The sequence below is a fragment of the Vicia villosa genome, linkage group LG4, assembly GCF_029867415.1.
Source record: "Vicia villosa cultivar HV-30 ecotype Madison, WI linkage group LG4, Vvil1.0, whole genome shotgun sequence".
NCBI classification, from domain to species: domain Eukaryota; kingdom Viridiplantae; phylum Streptophyta; class Magnoliopsida; order Fabales; family Fabaceae; genus Vicia; species Vicia villosa.
This window is the reverse complement of record NC_081183.1, coordinates 145,573,998-145,596,896: the sequence shown is the minus strand read 5'-3', so window position 1 is coordinate 145,596,896 and position 22,899 is coordinate 145,573,998. Positions and strand designations below refer to the sequence as shown.

At 31.6% G+C, this 22,899-nt stretch overlaps 1 protein-coding gene, 1 long non-coding RNA gene and 1 pseudogene across 2 annotated transcripts; 2 read left to right on the top strand and 1 right to left on the bottom strand.

Moving 5' to 3' along the window:
• Nucleotides 1-2,387: 2,387 nt before the first annotated feature.
• Nucleotides 2,388-3,087, top strand: LOC131599865 (probable L-type lectin-domain containing receptor kinase S.5; annotated as a pseudogene).
• A 2,319-nt stretch (nucleotides 3,088-5,406) lies between these two features.
• On the bottom strand, nucleotides 5,407-6,098 carry LOC131599864 (uncharacterized). Its single transcript, XR_009282938.1, has 2 exons — nucleotides 5,899-6,098; nucleotides 5,407-5,796 (listed from the first exon to the last, which is right to left on the bottom strand). It is a non-coding gene; the product is annotated as an uncharacterized LOC131599864 (long non-coding RNA).
• A 14,268-nt stretch (nucleotides 6,099-20,366) lies between these two features.
• Nucleotides 20,367-21,738, top strand: LOC131595400 (long-chain-alcohol O-fatty-acyltransferase-like). Its single transcript, XM_058867743.1, has one exon. The coding sequence runs from the start codon at nucleotides 20,391-20,393 to the stop codon at nucleotides 21,546-21,548; it is 1,158 nt and encodes a 385-aa protein (XP_058723726.1). The 5' UTR covers nucleotides 20,367-20,390; the 3' UTR covers nucleotides 21,549-21,738.
• The last annotated feature ends 1,161 nt before the right edge of the window (nucleotides 21,739-22,899 follow it).

Genomic DNA, 22,899 nt, shown 5'->3' with positions numbered 1-22,899 from the left:
TCACTTGCCCTAACAAAGATAATTTTATTAGTATTTGGTTTGTTGACAAATGACACCATCCAATATAATTTTTCTTTTTTCATATCTTTCAAGAACTCTTTTTAATTGGACAATTTAAAAAGAAAGTGAATCACACTTTTTGCATGTAAAATTATTATTTTCTTTTTCAAGATTTTTTTTTTCAACTTCAAAATCTTTTTCCATGGAATCAATCTTTTCTTCTAGAGATAAAATTTGTTTCTTTTATGTTGACATCTTTTTATATAGAATTTTACAATCCTTAAGTAATCCATCAACAACACCTAGTGCATCATTATCATAAAACGATATTTCATTACTAACCTCTTCTTCTTCATCATCAGAATGATGTGTTGCTATCAATGTAATATTTACATATTCTTTATCTGAAGATGAACTTATTTCATTGTCATCTCATGCTACATATGCTTTCTTTGGCATTTTGTCCTTCTTTCTTTTGAAGTATTTATTGTTCTTTTCAAGTGTAGGGCATTCACTTTTAACATGTCCTTTTTTTCCATATTCAAAACATGTAACCTTCCTTGTTGATGTTTCCCTTTTGATGATCTCTTTTTTTCTTAGAAACTTTTCAAACTTTTTTATAACATCATCATCTTCATCAATATTGGACTCATCCTCTTGATTGCTATCATAATTTTTGACTATCTTCTTTAAGGCAATGTCTTTTGAATCTTTTACATGAATTTCATGCTTTTCAAGTCTTCCAAGTTCTGTATCATATTCTTGAAGTTTCCCAAACAATGTTGCGGAAGCCATTTTGGATATGTTTTCTTCTCGGATATTGTCGTCACTTTTGGTTGCCATTCTTTGGTTAAAGATCTAACCACTTTAAGATGAAGTTCATCGGTAGTAAGAGTCTTACCAAGTGCTTTCAAGTGATTTTTCAAATGAACAAATATTTTCTGTAAGTCAAGGATTGATTCTCGGTGTTGCATTCTGAATAATTCGTACTCTTGACTCAAAGTGTTTAATCTAGATATTTTTACTTCATTGGTTCCTTCATGAGTTTCCACCAATGAATCTCATATTTCCTTTGCCATTGTACATTTCAAAATACGAAAGAATTCATCCATGCTAAGTGCACCTTGAATAAGATTTATTGCCTTCTTTTCGTAGATGACTTTTTCTCATCATCTTCTTCCCATGCACTTTCGAGCTTAGGGGTGCCAACACCATTAACAACACTAGTAGGAACAAAAGGGCCATTTTCAATTGCTTTCCATACTTCTTTTCCTTGAGATTCTAGATATGTCTTCATGCGAATTTTTCAAAAATTAAAGTATTCACCACAAAACAACGGAGACTTGTTATTTCTACCACCATCTTTGAAAACCAGGTTTATATTTACGGAAGCCATTCTGTATCTTTTAGGAACATGTCACCTATAACCTGCTCTGATGCCAATTGTCTGTATTGAGTGCGCATAATTGGGGGGGGGGGGGGGTGAATTAAGACTTTAAAAATTTATCCGGTTTTAAGAGAATTGGTTCTTTCTTTTCTGGTTATGTTAGACAATGAAAGCGGTAAAGTGCGGAAAGTAAAGAACACGATAATGTATCCTGATTCCCCTATCCGACAGTAAATCCAGTCCCCTTAAAACATGTAAGAAATTTTATTATTGTTATATCTTTAGACAAGACTCTCCTAGTCTTCCAATAAATGGTAACAACTCTTCCATGCATGTTCAATTCTCATATAACAGCAATTCTCATACAACAGCTCTGTGGTGTAAAATAGAGAGGTTTGTTCTTTTTTGTTATGGATGTTGGTTAGTTCTTGAATTTTCTTCCTTTGTAAAACATGAAGAAAATTTGTTATGAATTTGTTTTTGTTTTCTTATTAAATTTAATTTGACTTTTTTTAAAGTGTAGATTCTCTTTTCTTCAATTTTTTATTGGAAAGGAATGGAATCACTGTGTATCAATGTATAAACTTTGATGAAATATTTTTGTTTATTTTGTTTTATTTTGATGAAATAATTTATATACATTTCTTAACCATCATCACTATACTATATTTGTTTACTGTTTATAAGGACATTGCGCGACCCATGCGGACGCACGGGTAGATGGCTACTTAATTATTTTGTTTATCTTTTATTCTAAAATATACATTTAGACGGGACGAGACTACTTAATTTGCATATTTTTTATATAAATTTCTTAACCATCACTATATTATATTTATTTACTATTTAAAACAATATTGCACGATCCGTGCGAACGCACAGGTCTCTTATTAGTTATCGTAAAATATTTAACCATTTGATTTATCCTTAACATAAATTTTGGAAATAATATGCAGGATGGTGCCACAAAAATGGAATACTACTCTTGGTTTAGGACTACATGCCCAAAGGAAGTTTATAAAGTCACATATTTTGCAAAGAAGGAACAAGCACATCCCCGCTAAGTTGGCACCTCAGGTACAAAATCCTCTCAGTCACATATTTTGCGAAGAAGGAACAAGTATGTCCCCGCTTAGTGCATCCACTAGAAAACAAAAAAAGCATCCTATTTAGCTGAACTAGTAGGTGTGCAAGGAATAATGGGATACATACCACCAAAATGTTTCCACACAATAATAGTAACAAGAGAATCAGATGTTCATAGATTCGGTGCAATGTTACTTGAAACTGTGTGTTGACAAAGTCCTTCTTGGACTAAGATAGATGTGTCACCGTTTCTTGTTGATTGAGTTTGGTATTTGCATCATGAAGGAAGGATATTGGAAGCATTTAGTTAAAGTGTTGATAGTGATTATGATGTTGAAGATGCTGAGAGGATATTGAAATTGGGATTGATTAGTTTCATTCGATTGCTGGTGAGAGACCAAATTTGCAAACAATTGTTCAGATTTTGTCTGGGTCAGCGAATGTGCCTTATGTGCCACTTTTTAAAAAGTCTTTTATGAGGCCAACTGTGGATTTAACAAGTATTTCTAGTATTGATTTTCCAAAAAAAAAAATTTACTAGTGAGTATACACCAATTAATGATAACATCTCATCTACGCATGTTCAATTCTCAAATAACAGCTCACTGATGTAAAATTGAGAGTTATTTTTTCTTTTCTTTTTCTGGATGTTGTTTAGTTCTTGAATTTTCTTCCTTTGTGATACAGGAAGAAAATTTGTTCTGACTTTGTTTTTTTGTTTTGTTTTTAAATTTAATTTGACTTGTTTTTAAAGTGTAGATTCTCATTTTTTCTTATTCTATTTTTTAATGGATAGGAATGGAATCAGTGTGCATCAATGCATAAATTTTAAGAAATAATTTTGTTTATTTTGTTTCGTTTCATTTTGTTTTGGCATTTTGTTTCATTCTAATAATGAACGCAGATGTAGATGACTACTTAATTATTTTATTCATTTTTTTTCTACTTAAATATAAATTTTCGATGGACCGAGACTGCTTAATTTGTATATATTTTATATACATTTCTCAATCATCACAATATAATATTTTTATTTACTATTCATGACGACATTGTGCGACATGTGCACACGCACATGTAGATGACTACTTAATTATTTTCTTAACTTTTTAAAAAAAAATATACATTTCCGACGGGTCAAGACTATTTAATTTGTATATCCTATATATACATTTCTTAACAATCACTATCTTATATTTATTAACTATTTATAACGACATTTTGCGACTTGTACGAACGCACGTGTAAATGACTACTTAATTATTTCATTTATTTTTCTACTAAAGTATACATTTTAGACCGGCCAAGACTACTTAATTTGTATATCTTTTATATAAATTTATTAACCATCACTATATTATATTTTTTTAATACTTAAAATGATATTGCGCGACCCGTGCAAACGCATTGGTCTCTTACTAGTTATCCTAAAATATTTAACCAGCTGATTTATCCTTAACATAATTTTTGAAAATAATATGCGGGATGGTGCCACAAAAATGGAGTACAACTACATGCCCAAAAGAAGTTTAGAAAGTCACATATTTTGCGAAGAAGGAACAAGTACATCTTATCTTTGCCCTCTTTCTAGAGTCAAAATCAATCAGCCATTATTTGTTTCCAATTACGTGATTTGAGCTGCCAGCGTCCATATACCACCAATATACCAAATATCCACCATCAGATTCATAAGCTATCAATAGCACAAGTTCATCATCAGAATCTCCTCTGGCTATGTTTACTTCTTATGACTTCCTTTCCTTGTTTGACCAACAATCCTTAGTAAAATGACCAAACCTATTATAGTTGAAACACCGAACATTTCTCTTGTCTAGCTTATCCTTTCTCTTTTGATGTTTTTTCTCTTCAGAGTTGAAGGCTTATGACTTATGAGAACCACCATGTATCTTCTTGGCCTCTGACCGAGATTGCTCTGATTATTCTTACCAGAAGAGGATTTTAGAGCTTTCTTTATCTCTCTTTCAGAGGTTCTGTCAATCCTATGCAACTCTTGTGCCCCTAGACTACTCTACAACTATTCAATTCTCATGGTTATAAGGTTCTTATAATGTTCAATTGCTATAACAATGTAATCAAACTGATGTGTAAGGAATCTGAGTACCTTCTCAACAATAACTTGTTCAGAGAGCGTTTCTCCAAAGCCTTCATCTCATGGGTGACCACAATCACTCTGGAGATGTAATCTGGTACTTTTTCATTGTTCTTCATGTTGAGATTTCCATGCTGCTTACGTAGACTCTGAAGCTTCACCTTCTTCATTGATGCATCATTGTTGTAGCAACGTACCAGTGTGGCCCACACCGCCTTCAGTGTCGTTGAATCAACGATCTTCTCAAACACAATCGTATCCACACATTGATGGATATAGAACAACGCCTTCTGATCTTTCTTCCTCGTTTCATGTTGCGCGTTTCTCTGCGCTTTCGTTGCATCCGTTGCAACCACGTCTAGTCGTCATTAACGAGATCAAGAACATCTTGAGCTCCAAATAGCACACGCATCTGAATCATCCCATGATTCCAGTTCTTTCCATCAAACATTGGAAGCTTTGTGTTCAAGCTACCATTTCTGTTGTTCATCTTCGTTCTTGTGCAAATTCACCCAGATGTCACCAACACCCGTGTTTCCTAATCCCGCAGAATCAAAAAATATAAGTTCTTCAATTTCGATCGTAAATTAAAGAAACAAAATCAATCACACACGTCTCACGTACACTCTTGTTTTCCTTTGAATCTAACTGGAGCTCTAGATATCAATTATTGGTGCAAAAAGTTAAAGATGAAAGAAGAGAGAAAATAAATTTTCTCAAAATGAAATGTTACAAAATGAATTCTCTTACACACTAAATCTTGGGTTCAGTATTTATACAACTAAATTAAAATGCAACTCAAATTAAAAACAAATGTTAAAACTAAATGAAGATGATATGTCTGAATTGAATGTCATGAAGATACCTCCAAAACTAAGAGAGAAAAATCAAATCTAATTAATACTATGTGTTGTCTTACTAGTTACTATCATCTTAGAGTATACAAATCACAAATTAAAGTTTCATAAATTAGAAAAAGATTTTTTTTTTGGGTGCAAGTACATCAACTAATAGGTAGTTCATAGAATATTCTATCATAAAGTATGTTACACAATTATTTTTCTTTCACAGTAACTTATTCTCTTGGTGTTTTGGTAATTTCATAGATCTCTTTTAACCCATTTACACCTTTCATCAATGCACTTACAAATATAGTATGCGTTCCACACTTGAAGACAATCAGAATCAATTTCACAATATGGCTCATAATAATCTGTTCAGAAAAAAAAAAGATAATTTTTTTTTACAAAAACAAAATAAAATATTGTGTGTGAACTAGCAAGTAAAAAAATAAAATTGAAAGAGTAATGCTTACCATCATCAACTTTTGCCGCAACAACAAATAAGGAAAGAAATATAATCATAACATACAAAAACTTGATAATTTCAACCATAGTTTTTTCCTTTGCTTGAGAAATTTGATCTCTTTATATTGTATAAATTCATGCTCTTCTATAAATAATTAAATGGTTTGTAGCACTTCCAAAATCATAACTATTATTCAATATCTCTTAAGTAAACCACTTCATAGTAAAAGGAATTTTGTTAACCTTTCATGATAGATAAAAGAAAACTTTCTTTTTTTTTGACAATTCATTACTTTTCTTTTTAACCCTTCATGATAGTAAAAAGATATTTTTGTTGTTGGACCATGGTAAGGTTATTCATTATTTTGGGTGCGAACAAATTTATGCACAAGCAAAACCTATTGCAAAATTAATTTTTTCAATAAAATTATTGAATAAATAATAATGCTTATTTAATTTTGTAATTGTATGATTTATATATATATATATATATATATATATATATATAAATATATATATATAAATAAAATATGAATTATAATAGACAACAAACTCTATCTAACACTCACGCGTCTTAAAGATTGAATTCAAATCCAATATCTCTGATTAAAAGGAAAAAGACCACATCATCTTATCCAAATATTCTTGACTGATTTATTCTATATTAGTATTCACGTCAATTGTATAACTTAATAATTAATAGAAAATAATTTTCACAAAAAATAAATTCCTTTCACTCATATATATATATATATATATATATATATATATATATATATATATATATATATATATATATATATATATATATATATATATATATATATATATATATATATATATATATATATATATATATATATATATATATATATATATATATATATATACACGCGCGCGCGAACCTTGTTTTTGTTTTGCATAGATTTAAGTTTTAAGTGAGTTTAAAAACAATATATGCATTTTCGACAACCCGCCAAGACTTAACCTATAAATTAATAATGAAAATGTCACATTGTTTTAAGAACTTAAGAGTAATAAAAAATGCACAATATATTGACACTTGAAACACCCATATATAAAATGAGTTATATAGTGACAATCTAAATTTGTATTTAATTTGCACCTCCCAAAAACACTTGAAATTTTTATTTCTTTAAATACTTTCACTTAAATATTATTTTATTCACATTTCAAAGTTTTTTTTTCATTTACTAAAGAAGCCACCAAAATATTAATTTTGTTGTAATTAATTCTTAAATTATTATTGATATTCCTATTGGTAATTTGGTTATGTGTAATTTAACAATATAACAAGGACAACTGAAATACAAGAGGAATTGGAACATGTGGCACATGATCCCAATTATCAGGAGCCAAGGCGTGAGAGGAGTGAGAGGAGTGAGAAGATTCCTAAGATCATCTTCAATAGTGCAACTCATTTTTGAGTACTTTATGAGTCCCACCAGTCATATGATCTTAAAATAATTTATTTAATATTTATTTTATTGGTGTAATTTAAATGGGTCCCACAACTTTACATCATAAATTAATTTGATTGGGTACCACAATTTTTTACTAGTTGCATTGCAATGCAACTCTACTATGACATGACAAATTGATTCAATATTTAATTATTATATTGATGTCTAGTTGGAGAACTCATTGAAAAATACTACCATTGGACATCAATATAATAATTAAATATTGAATCAATTTGTCATGTCATAGTAGAGTTGCATTGCAATGCAACTAGTAAAAAATTGTGGTACCCAATCAAATTAATTTATGAGGTAAAATTGTAGGACCCATTTGAATTACATCACTAAAATAAATATTAAATAAATTATTTTGAGATGATATGGCTGGTAGGACCCATAAAGAACTCAAACATGGGTTGCACCATTGGAGATGGTCTAATAGAAAATACCTCAAGGACTTTGTTAAATAGGGGAATGATTACTAAAGATGGGTAGAAAAATTGGGGATGAACTTGAGTCTCTTCTCCCTTGGATCTAACAGTTTCTATGACCGTTAGATTTCTCTAGTAATTTTTCTTGTATATTTTATCTTTTGTCACTCACAGTTAAAATAAATATTGTACTTCTAATTGTTGAGAAATTATAGTATAATTATTCTACCTTCTCTTGTGTTGTGTTCAATTTTTAATTGAGTCAAAACATTTGGTGCTCTCATTGATTTCCACCATGGCTGATTTTACCCGAATGAAAAAACTCCATTGTTGAAATGACCAAAACCTTACAAAAATTCTTGAAGGATTCAAACCGACGTTACAATGAGTATATGCAGCATTGACATATGGATCAAGCTCGCTTAAAGTGCATTGAAAAGCAGTTGAACTCACTTCACTCACCGCAACACTCTGATGGAAAGCACTCTGATACGACGACTACACTGTAAGTGCACAATTCACCATTAAATGTTTTTCATGATTTCAAAACTAGAAAAACTAAGCATTTCTTTATACTGGACGATATCTCTATATTATATGGTGCACCCCTTCATTAGAGGTCTTATAAATCATTAAAAACCACTTTGAAATTGGTCCCAATCATGAAAAATCAGTTTTTGCACAAAAAACAGGTTTATGCACCGACACATATGATTTATGCGTCGACACCCATGCTTTAATATTGAAGCCCACATCACATATAACATTTCTGCTTTAAAACACAAGCTTAGACACCGACACCTACGATCTACGTGTCGGCACATGTACTGCATTATTAAAGCCTATAGCCACTATTTTGTATGTATTGGCACATAACTTTTTCAGGTCGGCACATATTGTTTTGTGGGTCATTTTTGCACAATTTTTTCATTCCGAAACTTCTCTCTTTTGCCTAAAATGTTCCTAAATATAAATATATCATTCATGCATCATTCCAACTTGATGAAACTATAAACACTTACTGCATTTTCTCTTCATCTTCAACCTCTAACATATGCATACACACTGACAAATCCCACATAATCATATGTTTTTTTGGGGTGCCATCTAGACGAGGTTTGACAACGTCCGATTAGTTTCTTGTGTAGCTGAGAATATTGGGTTGAAATTTGTAAGGGGTTTCATCCGAAAAAACTGCGGGTTTATCCTCCAAGATCTTTGGTAGATTTTGGGGTTTTCGTGTAAGATTTTCAAGAGGGGATCGCGGCCAAGTGAAAGCTTTGGAGTTTTGGTAACTCGTAAAGGAAAAGCGAGAGAACGATAGATCAAATTGAAAGCTTGTGTTACAATAGGTGCATTTGATCGTGCGCGGAAGCTTTGGAGATATAGAATGCAAAAGAGTAGCAAGATTAGAGAAAGCAATTGGTAGCTATTGTGTCTTGGTCTTGTTGAAGATCAAAAGAAGAGAAGGGGTTGAATCAATAACAAAAGGTTAGGGTTTGTAAGGGTATATCTTAGAACATTTATCTTGTAGTTACTTTTTGCAAAGTAAGAAATAACTTCCTAATTTCATTTGAAATTCAGGGCAGACGTATCCACATGCGAGGAAGACATAGGGAACCCCCTTACCAAATCCTTGCGTCTCTCTCTCTCTCACTTAATTTCTATATGAAATTTGTTGAATATGTTGTTTGACAAATATTTGTAAATATTTTCCTTGAGTATTAAAGTTGAAAATTTCTTTGTTGATTATCTTACAATCACGTTGATTGTAAGTGCCTTTGCATATTAACAAAGCTTAAAGGAAAAATCTGAAAAATTGATCGCACACCAAGTGTTCGATAAAACATTAGTTTTTGTTTTCAGGATGCAATTTGTCAAATAACATTATTTGATTGATTGACTCGTAAGAATTTTTCTGTAATTGTTTTGTTAAAGTTCAGTGTTGATTAACTTATAATCAATTTGATTATAAGTTATTTTCATATCCACACAACTCAAAGAAAAATTTTGAAAATCCAAATGCACACCAAGTGTTCGGTAAATTGCTTGTTTGTATTTTCATTAATTTCATTGGAAATAGGTAACCGTTGTGATTGGTGGTAAACAGTTAATTGAGATAGACTTGTGCTGATTATTCTTATTATTGTTTTAATTCGATATGGCTTGCGAATATCTGAGTTCCAAAAACTAGGTTCGTTTAGACTATTATTTTGATATAGACTTTAAACCTTCCACTTAAATTATTTTCAAATAAATTTTATTTGTCCTAATTGTTTTTAAAAGGACTGTTTTGGCTTGGGTATCTATTCACTTGGAAGAAAAACTCTCTTTTGGTTTGTGAAGATCAACCATTAAATCTCCTTAATGGTTCTTGAGCTAAGCCCGTGTAAAAGCTCATTTGGTTTGATATTAGCATGTATAAAATTTCACCTAGGTTGTTGAGTTCATCCTGGTGCAAAATTTCAGTTGGTTCTAGATCAACCTATATGAAATCTCATTACGGTTCGGAGTTCAACCCATGGAAAACTCCGGTTTAGTTTGGAGGATGTCCAATATAAAACTCCATCTTTGTTTGGAGGATAGCTAACATAAAAATCCACCTTGGTTTAAGATCATCTAGTGAAAAATATTTGTTTAGTTTAGAAGATAGCTACTCAAAACTCTATCCGATGTTTGGTTAAATGTTCCCCTATAAACTTGAAATACGTGTATAAAGGGGCTCGTGGACATATCCTATTGAAATCTCTCAAGGTAGTCGATACTCTGAAGAAGAATTCTTGGGGACATGAGTAGTTCAAATTATCGGGTCAAACCTATATAAATTTTTGGTGTTATTTCTATATCCCTTATCTCTTTTACTTTATTTTCTTTCCTTTGGTTTTCCATCTATTTCCTTTATCTGCTGCATATTTACTCGTTTGTTTTAAATATTTTAAAACTTAGATTTTCCAAATAATTTTGATTTTAACCAATGTTTTTTAAACTTCTACAATTCACCCCCTCTTGTGTATAGATTCACATATCCAACAAGTGGTATCAAAGGCTAACTCCTATTTAAAGGCTAATCATTGTTTAATGGTGATATATTTGACTTATGGAAAGTTAGAATCAAAATTTTCATTCAAAATATTAATCTTGAATTGTGGGAAAGGATAATCAATGGTCTGTTTATCCCTACTCACCATGTTAATAGTGAAGTAGTAGATAAACCTGATTTCCTTTGGATAGAAGAAGACAAGAAAAGTTTGAATTTCATTTTAAATCTAAAAAAAATTGGTTATGTATTTAAGCGAAAATCAATTTATTTATGTTCACAATTCTAATTCTGTAAGGAAATGTGGGACACTCTTGAAATTATATATCTAGTCTCTCTGAGTATCAATCTAGAGGGAATGAACACAAGAGGAAAAAGAGTTAAAACACAAGATAAATGTGAATGCTATTTTCAAAGATGGTGTTCAACTATTGGAAATTTTGGAAAACATGTTAGAACTTTCGTAACTGACAAATATCTAAGAGTTAAGAATTGAAATCATAAACTTGATCCAATCCTAAAATTGAGAGATAGAAATATTTATGATTTTTCAGGAGAAAACTAAGAACGAATAAATTATTGAGAAACTGACCGAGTTGATTCAACTATTGAAAGTTGAAGGAATGAATTCAAGAATCCTAGAAGAATATTAAATAAATTTTTCAAAGAGATCTTTTGAGTAAAAAAAGATAAATTAACTCCAATAGTTTCATTTGAAAGAGCAAACTTGGTTGATGAACGATCCTTAGAAGATTCATTGTTTGATAATGGAGAAGTTTCACCAAGAATAATATATGAAGAAGATGAAGAAGTTTCACCAAGTAGAATCTTTGAAAGAAGAAATGTTGAATAAGTCTCAACAAGAAATACATATAGAGACTCAAAATCAAGGAGAAATCTTAAAGAATCAACCTCTTGTAGAATCTTTAAAGATCTGTCATCCAATGAAGAAGATGAGCATGTATGATTGAAAGTCTCAAACAAAAAGATAACTGTGAGGTCAAAAGGAATGCTTTACATAATTAATGAAGCCTTAGTGCATATTAAACGAAGTTTTGAAATTATACACCTTGAGTATAAAAAAGAATGTCTTGTCTAATGGAGCTTGGTGACTCTGATACTTGTTCTCAAATTATGTTTCTCATTGAGGATATCTCTCAATAATTATGATGATTTTATAACCTCTTAGTATGTTGAGGTGATAAGTATGTAATGGATTTATCAATCCTATGGTTTGAACTAACTCTCGTGTCAAACGATTCATAGAGAAGGATATACAATTTTTTTATTGTTCCCCCAAAAAAGAGAGTTCTCTCAAGTTTACTTGGCTTAAAGGTAGTTCACTTTTTAAGAGATTTTTAAACTGCAAGAATCTGCTTAATCATCTATATAAGTGGTTTATTAGTTTCTTGATAATTTGAAATTATTTTTACTAATGGCCTATTTGAGTTTTGAGCCCTTTTAAAGAAAATATGCAATTTGAATGATAAAGGGGTGCAAAAAACAATCTACCAGAGCCAAATCTAAATCCAAGGCCCAAAAGACCAAGAAGGCTGAAAATAAGGAAGATAACTCATTAGTCTAATTGATTATACCATTCCCACGCTTCAAATTTTAAACTAAGTCTGAAGATATTTTCGCCTTAAAGATTATCAGATCAGAGCATTAATGAAGAAAGAACAAAATATTCAAACTTAGAAGCAAATAATCGATTATCTCATCAAAATATTCAATTATCACATATATTTATAGAAATTTTCACTTCCAATCTTTTCGAGGTAGAATCTTCCTGATTTTATGGAGTTTTTACACGCTAAAAAATTCATAAGTGTTGCTATAAATAAGTACTCTTATTCCCTTTGTTTCATGATATCTTATTCTCTTCTTCTGGTGGTTTCTTCGTTCTTTCTTCTCTCTTTGCGTGTGATAATATTATTTTAGTAAACCAAAATTATGATTATGGAACACAATAGATAAAGGTTCCCCTCTATCTATCTCTCCGAGGATATTTCATCCCAAGAACCAGAAGAAAGGTCCTTTCAAGAATTCGTAAATAGGGTTGTTTTGTCCATTCGCACCTTGGATGCAAAAGTATTTCAATAACGTTAGTTCTTCAAGATGTTTTATTCGAATCTCTACTTGATCAAGATGTTTTATTCAAATCTCTACTTGACATATAAAATTATTTATTCCAAAGTTAGAAAGCACAATATATCTTTACCCTTGGAGGAATTTGCTAATGTTTTTGTCCTACTCTTCGATGGACCTCGCTTCAATCCATGGTAACCAAATGAAGGTGACAACTACATGTATAATAGTGATGCTTCCTCTTTATGTTAGATCGAAATTCCCATATATCTTCTCTATTCACTATAGGATTTGTGCGCCTAAATATTCATCTCATTCTTTATGTGACAAACCATTTTCTTTTCCCAATAAAGAGAACTTCAGTCACTTAACTAAATCTAATGTTTCACATGTTAGGGAAGTGAGGTGATTTAGCACATGTTAGGGAGTAAAAGGAATCATTGTGTCTTTCATATGATGGTTTGATCATGAAGATCTTGGAACATGTTGGGTCTTAATTTAAAGGATAAGAAGTTGTACAAGATACAACAAAAAGATGTGAGGCGACATAGGGGATAATGCGGTTCAAAATTGTCCTTGGGAAGATAGGTCAAGAGTCTCTTAAAGGAAGAAAAAAGGTATATATAACCACAAGAATCTCCTTTGCAAAAATATTCGGTAAATATATAAACTTTTGACTATGATATCCCTGAAACACCCTCGATTGAAGTTCTACTCAAGGACATCTTCAAGAGATAGAAAAATATGGATAAGAAGATCAATTTAGTGACTCATCACTTTGCTCAATGTAACGCCCAAAATTTAATTAATTATTTAATTAAATCAATCAAGGATTTATTTGTTGGAATTAGTCGTAGTCGGAATTTATCGGTATTATTCTAAAGGCATAATTGGATTAATATGTTGATTTGAGCAGTTAAGTTTATGGTCAGATTTATTAGTCAGATTAGTCGGAGAGATACAAATCGCGAGTTGGTATTATTTAAGTTATGGATCGATTGTAGTTGTGGAATATTATTGGGAATAATATTCGTTTATGTTATGTGACTATTTAATTATTTATTGTGTGTTTGTGTTATTTGGCTTAATTGAGTAATTAGAGATATTATGAATTGGACCTAAGTGATAGAAATATGACACAATTGATGGATTATGGGTTAAGCCCATTAGAAGGATAGTAAGAGAGTTAGGGTTTTAGAGATTTAGCCTCATAACTTTCATTTGGGTAAAGATAAGAAAGAGAGAGGAATAGAAGAAAGAAGAGAAAGAAGAGAAAGAGAAGAGGGAAGTAGATTCTTGAAGAGGGTGGACTAGAGATTCAAGGTAAGGGTTAGAATCCAAATTATTATAGGTTTATATAATTGGGTAATGTTGTGTGTATGCTTGGTGTATGATCTCTTAACTTCTCAACTTCATAGTTTTGGAAAATGTTAGGGTTTGGTAGATTTCATGAGATCTTGTAATTTGTTCATGTTCAATGTGTACTAAATTTGTAATTTGTTATATGAATGAACCATGGTTAGAAACATGTTTAGGAACCTCATATGTGTAATAAATTGCTTTCAATTGATGTATAAAATATATGAGGGTTAGTGGTTGTTGTATGAGGAGATTGGGGAAGGAAAATGGTGATTTTTGGGTTTTTACGCAGTATGAGTCGACCTATACAGCAGGCAGGGTCGACCTGAGCAAACCCGAAAAGGTAGAAATATGGTTTTCTTCAGCATGTGTCGACCTGAAGAAAGTGTGCGTCAACCTGAAGACCAGCATAAGTCGTCTCATGGGTCGACCTCAGCAAACCCGAAGGGGATAAAATCATCTATGCGTCGACCTGAGAAATGTTTGTTGATGTTTGTTGTTAACATGATGAATTTGCTGACGTTTGTTGTTAACATAATGAATTTGTTGTTGTTGTCGTTAATACGATAAATTTGTTGCTGTTATTAATATGATGAATTTGTTGTCATTGTTGCTAGTATGTGGAAATTGTTGTTGTTGTCGTAGACCCTATGGTCAATGTTGATAAGTTGTATCGTGATTGTGAAGTGAAATATTGTTGTATGATGTTACAAAATAGCGACGTGATTGTGAAGTGAAATATTGTTGTATAATGATACAACATAGTATCGTGATTGTGAAGTGATGAATTACTATGAAATGTAATGATGTTGATGTTGGGTATGTTATTCTAGTTGATTAAGTCGTTCAAGTTGATTAAGTTGCTTAAGTTGACTATGTTGTGCAAGTTGGATATGTTGGTTAGGTTATTTATGTGGATTTATGTTGTTTAAGTTGTACTTATGGATGTGCATTCATTGATTCGCATCCATGGTATTGTTTAAGTTGGCCTAAATGACAATTGTTTAAGTTGGCCTATATGGAAAATGTTTAAGTTGGCCCAATGGCAAATGATTATGTTGGGAGTTTTACTCAAAATGGTACCACATGCATATACATAGTATTGAGTCGCATATTGAGTTGCATTCGAGTCATTATGATGATAAAGTGGTTGCTATGATGTGTGAATGCATATTGCAAAGTTGAATTCGTTGCTATGAATTGTTGATGTGTTGTGGATGTGATTTATGTGATTGAAAACATAAATGGTGAGAATATGAATATATATGTATTAATGATATATGTGTATATGTGGAATATGTGAACTATGTTGGTTGATGACGAATATATGTGGTAAGAGATGTGATTACTTGTATAATTGGAATATAATTATGTTCGTATACAATTGTACTTTGTGAATATTGTTGGAAAGGATACGTACATAGAACCTATATGTTGTTGAAATATGATTATGTACATTTTTTAGTAACCATGTTTGATCACTTGGAATTGAAATGAAGTAAACATGTGAATCCTGATATATTGTATATGAATGCATGTTCATGTGAAGAGTGATGAATTCTTGAAATGTATTCTTGTTATGTTTTACATTTCCCATACTATGTTTATTTATAATGGTTTGAATTCTCACCCTTCTGCTGATATTTCCCCTACCATGGAAAATGGGCAGGTACTCAAGAATAGCTGTGGATGTTTGAAGTTAATTTATGAAGTCTTCCTGTTGCGCTATAATAAGTCAAGAGGGTCTTGCTCTGATACGTAACACTCGAGGGATGAACGCTAGTAGTTTAGTCGTTTGGTTTTGTTGTTGAATAACTATGTTGTTACTTGAAGAGTAATTATTGATGTTATTATGGTTTAAGTTGAAAAGATGTTATGTCGTCAAAGTTGATTAATGTAGCTCCGCTGCTTAATATTAATAAAGTGAATTCATGTGGTTTTAGTTCATCCGAGTATTTGTGTTATGTATCTATGATAACATGATATTGTTGTTGTTAAGTCATATCGTAATATTCCAATTGTTTGTTGAGAAAGAACTTTATAACTCTGATTTTTTTAATAATTACCGGGGTACAATTGGGGTGTTACACTCAAGACATATAGTATCTACCTTTTGGGATGTTCACTGATGATGATGACAATACTGAATAGTATTTGCAATTATGTGCTTGATGTTTTAGAAATTAAGTGTGTTTCACTTTCCGCATTTTCTAGATTTGTTTATTTTGAATTCTTTTTCAATATTCAAATAATGAAGTAGCCTATTCCTTTTTAATATCGTTTGATTTATGCGAATTATGTGTTTGCATGTTTATCATTCCTTTATAATATATTTTCTCGCCTTTTTTATTATGACAAAAGGGGAGAAGTATACTATCAGAGGGAGTAGATTATACTCTCTACTCATGTGAGAGGGAGTCTAACCACTTCAAAGTTTATCTGTTTATTTTCTCTTTTACCTCCTTAAGAGGTGCATTGTCATCATAAAAAAAATGGAGAGAATGTGAACCTATGTGCTTGCAGGTATTGTCAAAGTGATCCAAGGTGGTAAAGTTTGCAAATCTGCAATCAATTGATCATTTGTTTTGTTTTGGTGATAACAACACATAGTATCAAATGATGTCTATTGAAGTCCATATCTGTTGAAGATAGCTCAGCTCAAGTTGTTTTATCAAGCAATCTTCTTGAATCAAACTATACTTTTTAATGACGCTCTTGAAGATCAAGTCATTGTGGGTCTATGTGCTTTCAAATATTGTTAAGGTGATCCTAGATGGTGAAGTTTTGATGATGACAACACCTAATATCAAACGATATCTAGTGAAGTCTTTATCTGGTTAAGATAGCTCAAACGGTCAAAGATGCTAAAGATAGTTTATCAAAACGTCATCCTTAATAAATCTATCCTATTGAATATATTCTTGAAGATCAAGTCATCCATTTAAAGTCAACACTATGGTCAAACTACATTCACGTGAAGACTTTTTTTTCAAGGTTCGTCGGTGGTTTAACATCTCAACTCTCAAATGATTGTAATCAACATGTAGATATTTCAAGCCCCGTTAATAAGATTCAAGGATTTTGTATGATGATAAACTCAAATGTAATTATATCAAGACTTGAAGCTTCATAGTTTTGAAAGAGAGAAAGTGTAAAAGCTTGTTGGTCGTGTCAGTCTGAGTTGTTAGTGTCTTGTAAAGACACAAGTGTATTTATGAAAATATTATGGAAAAATCTAACAAACATTGAAAACCTTTAAGAAACCTCTCATATTTTATTCAAACCACGTGAAAATTGTTTTTATGGTCTAGCCAACTAATTAGGGGAGTTTCTGATTGTTTGGAAGGCCTTTTCCAACTAAATAATCGATTATAACTAATAACCAAATCGATTATTCTCACTTAGACGAGTCTAAAATCGACTTGGACACTCTCTTAATGAATTTTAATGGCTAAATATTAAAACCTTCCATTTGTGACTTGAACATTTAATTATTGGGGGTCAATAATCGATTATCCTAATCAATTATGGAATTCATTTGGTCCATGGGTTGTTTCAAATTTAAACCATAATCGGGAGATAAACCAGTAAAAAGCTTTTGTTTAATTTAGGGATTGTCATAGAAACCCTCCATTTGATTAGTGAGTTTCGCCAATAAGAAAAGATCTCTTTTGGTTCGTATGATAATCCATCAAAATATCCACAAGGGTTCTTAAGCTCGGCCCGATTAAAAGCTCTATCGATTCGAGATTAGCCTATGTAAAATTTCACTTGGTTCTCGAGTTTATTCCAATTAAAAGCTCAGTTGGTTAAGGATTATCCCGTCTAAATTCTCTGTTTTGTTTAGAGGATAACCACTATATACCTTGTTCGTTGTTTGGTAAGTTATCTATAAAACTTCATTTTGTTGTATAAGGAGGTTCGATGGGCACATTCTTGTAAAAACTCTCAAATTTATTGGATACTCTAAAAAATAATTCTTGAAGACATGAGTAGGTCAATTTAGGACAAATCTTGAAGAATATCTAGTGTCTTTCTTCCTCCTTTTTCTCTTTTACTTTTCCTGATGTTTTCTTTCCTTTAGTTTTCCGCTGCTTAGTTAGTAGTTACCCGTTTGCTTTTAAAATGTTTTTAAACTCTGACTTTACAAAAATTTAGTTTTCAACCAAATTTTTTCAAACCTCCACAATTCATCCCTTCTTGTGTATGGGATTCATATGTCCAACAAGTGGTATCTGAGCCTAACTCCTATTTAAAGACTAATTTTCTCAGGATACAAATGGTTTTCGACACTTCTTTTAAAATTGTACTTTCCTAAACACACCTCCACCGTTTAATGGTGCTAATTTTGTTTGTGGAAAGATATAATTAAAATTTTCATTCTAAGTATAAACCTTGAATTATGAGAAATGATAATTAATGGTTTATTTATCCCTACTTATTACGTTAATAGTGAAGTAGTAGATAAACCTGATTTCCTTTCGACAAAAGAAGACAAGAAAAAGTTTGAAATGGATTTGAAAGCTAAAAACTTTTTGGTTATATCTCTTAGTGAAAATCAATTTCTTTATGCCCTTAATTGTAAATTCTCTAAGGACACGTGAGACACTCTTGAAATGATCTCTAGAGTCTCTCCAAGTATCAAATAAGAGGGAGTGAACACACGAGGCGAAGAAGTTGAAATACCAAATGAATATAAATGTTATCTTCACAAATGATGTTTCGACCATTACAAATCAGAAACATGATCCAATCATTTAATTGAGAGATGAAAATATTTATAACTTTAAGAAAAAATTTAAGGAGGAAATCATCAAAATATTCAATGAGTCGATTCAACTATTAAAAGAGGAATGAATGAATTCAAAAATCCTTAAAGAATATTTATTAACTTCATCAAAGAGCTCTTTTGAAGAAGAAGATGAAGAAAAGTTAACTCCGACAATTTCATTCGAAAAAGCAATCTTGATAGATGAACAATCTCGGAAGATTCAACGCCTAACAATGGAGAAACTTCATCAAGGAGAAAATATAAATAAGATGAATAAAGTTCATTCAATGGAAATTTCAGAAGAAAAAAGAAAGAGAAATAAGTCTCAACAAAAAATATCGACGAAGACTCAATATCAAGGAGAAATCTTGCAAAATAAACTTCTGATAGAATCTTCTAAGATTCTTCATCCGACGAAGAAGATGAATATGTTTGCTTGAAGGTCTCATATGAAAAAGATAGTTGTGAGGTAACAACCGTATTCTAAAATTAATTGATTGAATTAAATTCTAAGTTAATTTAGGAACATGATAAATTTTAAAAAAAGTAACTTAGATTTTAAATACTATAATGAGTATATAAATAATAGCAATGAAGCGTTAAGATACGAAATCATTAATATTATAAATCTAGATAGTAAATGTGATACTTGTGTCTCGATTAAAAAGTAAGTTAGAAAATGCAAGAAAACCAAAGTAAATTTATTAAGGAGAACTAAAAACTTTATTTGATTTTACTAAATCAAAAGCCCTCCTTTACTAAAATTGGATTAAATCTAAAGTGATAACTCTAAACCTCTTAGTACTACTAACACACCATAATCTAAAAAAAATAAAATATGAGCACCAAATTAAAGGTGAAATCTTAATTTGTTTTGTAGGTATCTTTTTAATAAAGTCTCAATGTATATTAAATGAAGAAGTACAAAATAATATAAGACGTATACTTTTGTGTTAGGATACTTCTCAACATTTATGATGATCCATGATGTGTCAATAGTTTATTAAATTAGTAAATACTTCATCAACGTTTTAATTAAATATAGGGTGAAATTTATGAGATTAATAAAATAAATGAACCAAAATTACAGATTTAATAAAGGGAAAAAATTTCATACGTTTCTTTAATATGGATGATGGTGACCGTTGGCCCTTTATTTATAGGATGGTCAATGGCTAACACGTTACGTAAGTTAGAATAGGGGAATATTACATTATTTTATGAGGTCCAAAAACGTGCAAGAAAATTAACAACACTTTAAAAGATGCTTCACACACGACCAAACACATACCACAAGAGAAGCAAAGAAAAAGTGGACCAATCAAGATCAAACATGGAAGGAGAAATCAATAATTTCATCATGGTATGGACTATAGCTGCAGCAACAATGTCCTATTGTCACACAATTGGCAACCTAATCTCTCATGGCACACCAAGACTCATAGCTCTCATCCCTGCCATAATCCTCCTCTTTCTCCTCCCTCTAAGACTCACCTCAATCCACCTTGGAGGCCCCACTTCTTTCTTCCTAGGTTGGCTTTCCACCTTCAAACTCTTCCTCTTTGCCTTTAACAAAGGTCCTCTCTCATCTAACCCTCCTCTCTCTTTACCCCACTTCATCTCCTTAGCAACCCTTCCCATCAAATTCCAACACCAAACCCATAATAATAACCTCATAAAAGACCACAAATCAAATTCAAAACAAACCCTTAGGTATACATATGCAATTATTATTATCATATTAGCTTTATTAATTCCACTATATAGCAAAAAAGAAAATTTCCATCCAAAATTTGTTTATTTATTATACGCCATCCACATGTATATTGGTCTTGAATTTTTCTTTGCTTTGGCATCAACTTTTACTACAAAGCTTCTAAGTGTTGAGTTAGAGCCACAATTTGATAAGCCATATCTAAGCACTTCACTTCAAGAATTTTGGGGGAAAAGGTGGAACATTACGGTGAATCGTGTACTACACCCCACCGTATACGAACCAGTGAAGACTTTTTGCAGCCGTTGGATTGGAAGAAAGTGGGCCCCACTCCCCGCAATTCTCGCTACGTTCACCATGTCGGCTATAATGCATGAAGTTGTTTTTTATTACATCAAAAGAGAGAAACGAACGTGGGAAACATGGGAACCCTCGTGGGATGCAACGTGCTTTTTTATTTTACATGGAGTGTGTTTGGCTGTTCAAGTTGCGGTTAGGAAAGCTTTTGGAGAGAAAGTGCGGTTGCCGACGGTGGTTTCGTGGTTGCTCACGGTGGTGTTTGTGATGTATACGACGTTGTGGCTGTTTGTGCCGGCGCTTGTGCGGTGTCGTGTTTATGAAAAGGCGTCGAGAGAGTTGAATGCTTTGAATGAGTTTTTGAATGACGTGTATGATGCTGTAAGGTTTGGTTTTTTATCTCAACCATTCATTCATTATATTTTTGTCTCCTTGCATGTTTTTATATTTCCTTTAATGGCCAATCAACCAATGGATTGAAAAAGGAGAGATAGCAGCATGAAAAGGGCCGGAGGGGATCCAATTCCTTGGAGGATTTGGAAGATACGCTTCTTTTTGTTTGTATTCATTGATAATTGATTCATCTTTTCTTTTTCTTTTTTTTTTTTGTCAATAAGGAATTCATCTTTGTTGTTTTCGTAGCTTGAGTTTTTTAGATTCTTTTGGCTTAGATCTAGCATGATGTAGATAGTAGTAATTGTTTTCTTTTTCGTTTTTATAGTTGTGAATTCTTTTCTACAAATATATCGAATAGTTTTTTAAACATGAAATAATATATTTTATATATAGGATAAAGAGTTCAACAAAGCACAAGATGTACGATAAGTAAATACAAAAAATAAAAAGATTGAAAGAAAAAAAAAACAAAAATCTACCAGAACAACAATAAAACAAACACATGATAGAACATGAGGAAAACCTCATCAACTACAGGCAGAAATTTTAGGGAGTCTGAGCAGAAATTTTACACCCTGTTTTTATTAATTTTACATCTTGTTTCTACTAATTTTTCCTTTGATTTTGTCTAAAAATTGTGACATTGATTTTGTCTAAAAATTTTACACTTTGTTTTTATTAATTGTGCCCTTAATTTTGTCTAAAAATTACTAATTTTGCCCCTAAAATTGTCTAAAAATTAATTATTAGTATGTGGAGTATACAACGAAAGAAAGGATTGAGCCCGAGCGCGTGTCCGGGCTCGCTGGGCTATAGCTCTGCCCAGGACTACAAGCTCCAACCTCAGAAAGGTAGCAAGCTATAGATCTCAAACCAACAACACCATACCAACGGACTAGACACGACCATGAAAAGAATGAAAATCTCAAGCATTTTAAACAAAGTTAAACACTACAAGAGAACTGTTGATTAGCTGGGTGAGTTTGTCAGATGACAAACACCTCGCAAATTATTGCAGTTGCGGAATGCAAACCATTTCACAATCTAGTTTTTTTTTTTTAAAATATATAAATGTTTTTCCATCTTTGAAATTTTAGAAAAAAAAAGTTGCAGAGTGTTAAACACCCTGCAACAATGTTTTAAAAAAAGTTATTGGAAAATTAAATATTATATTTAAGTCAGAGTGGCAGGTGACAGTTTGTTGATTTTACTGACACAAAAGTTGCGAAGTACAAACCACCCCACAAGTCTCAACGTACGTTGCGAGGTGAGTACAACTTCGCAATTTTTTTTTTTTTGAAAATTTTGGAGAAAAATAAACCTGACAATTAATGTTGGCATAGAGTAATAGGTACATGTGTCAGACACAGAGGTTGTGAGGTGAAAAGCAAGTCGCAAGTGTCAACGACAATAATATTTGTTGGGTATTTCTTGT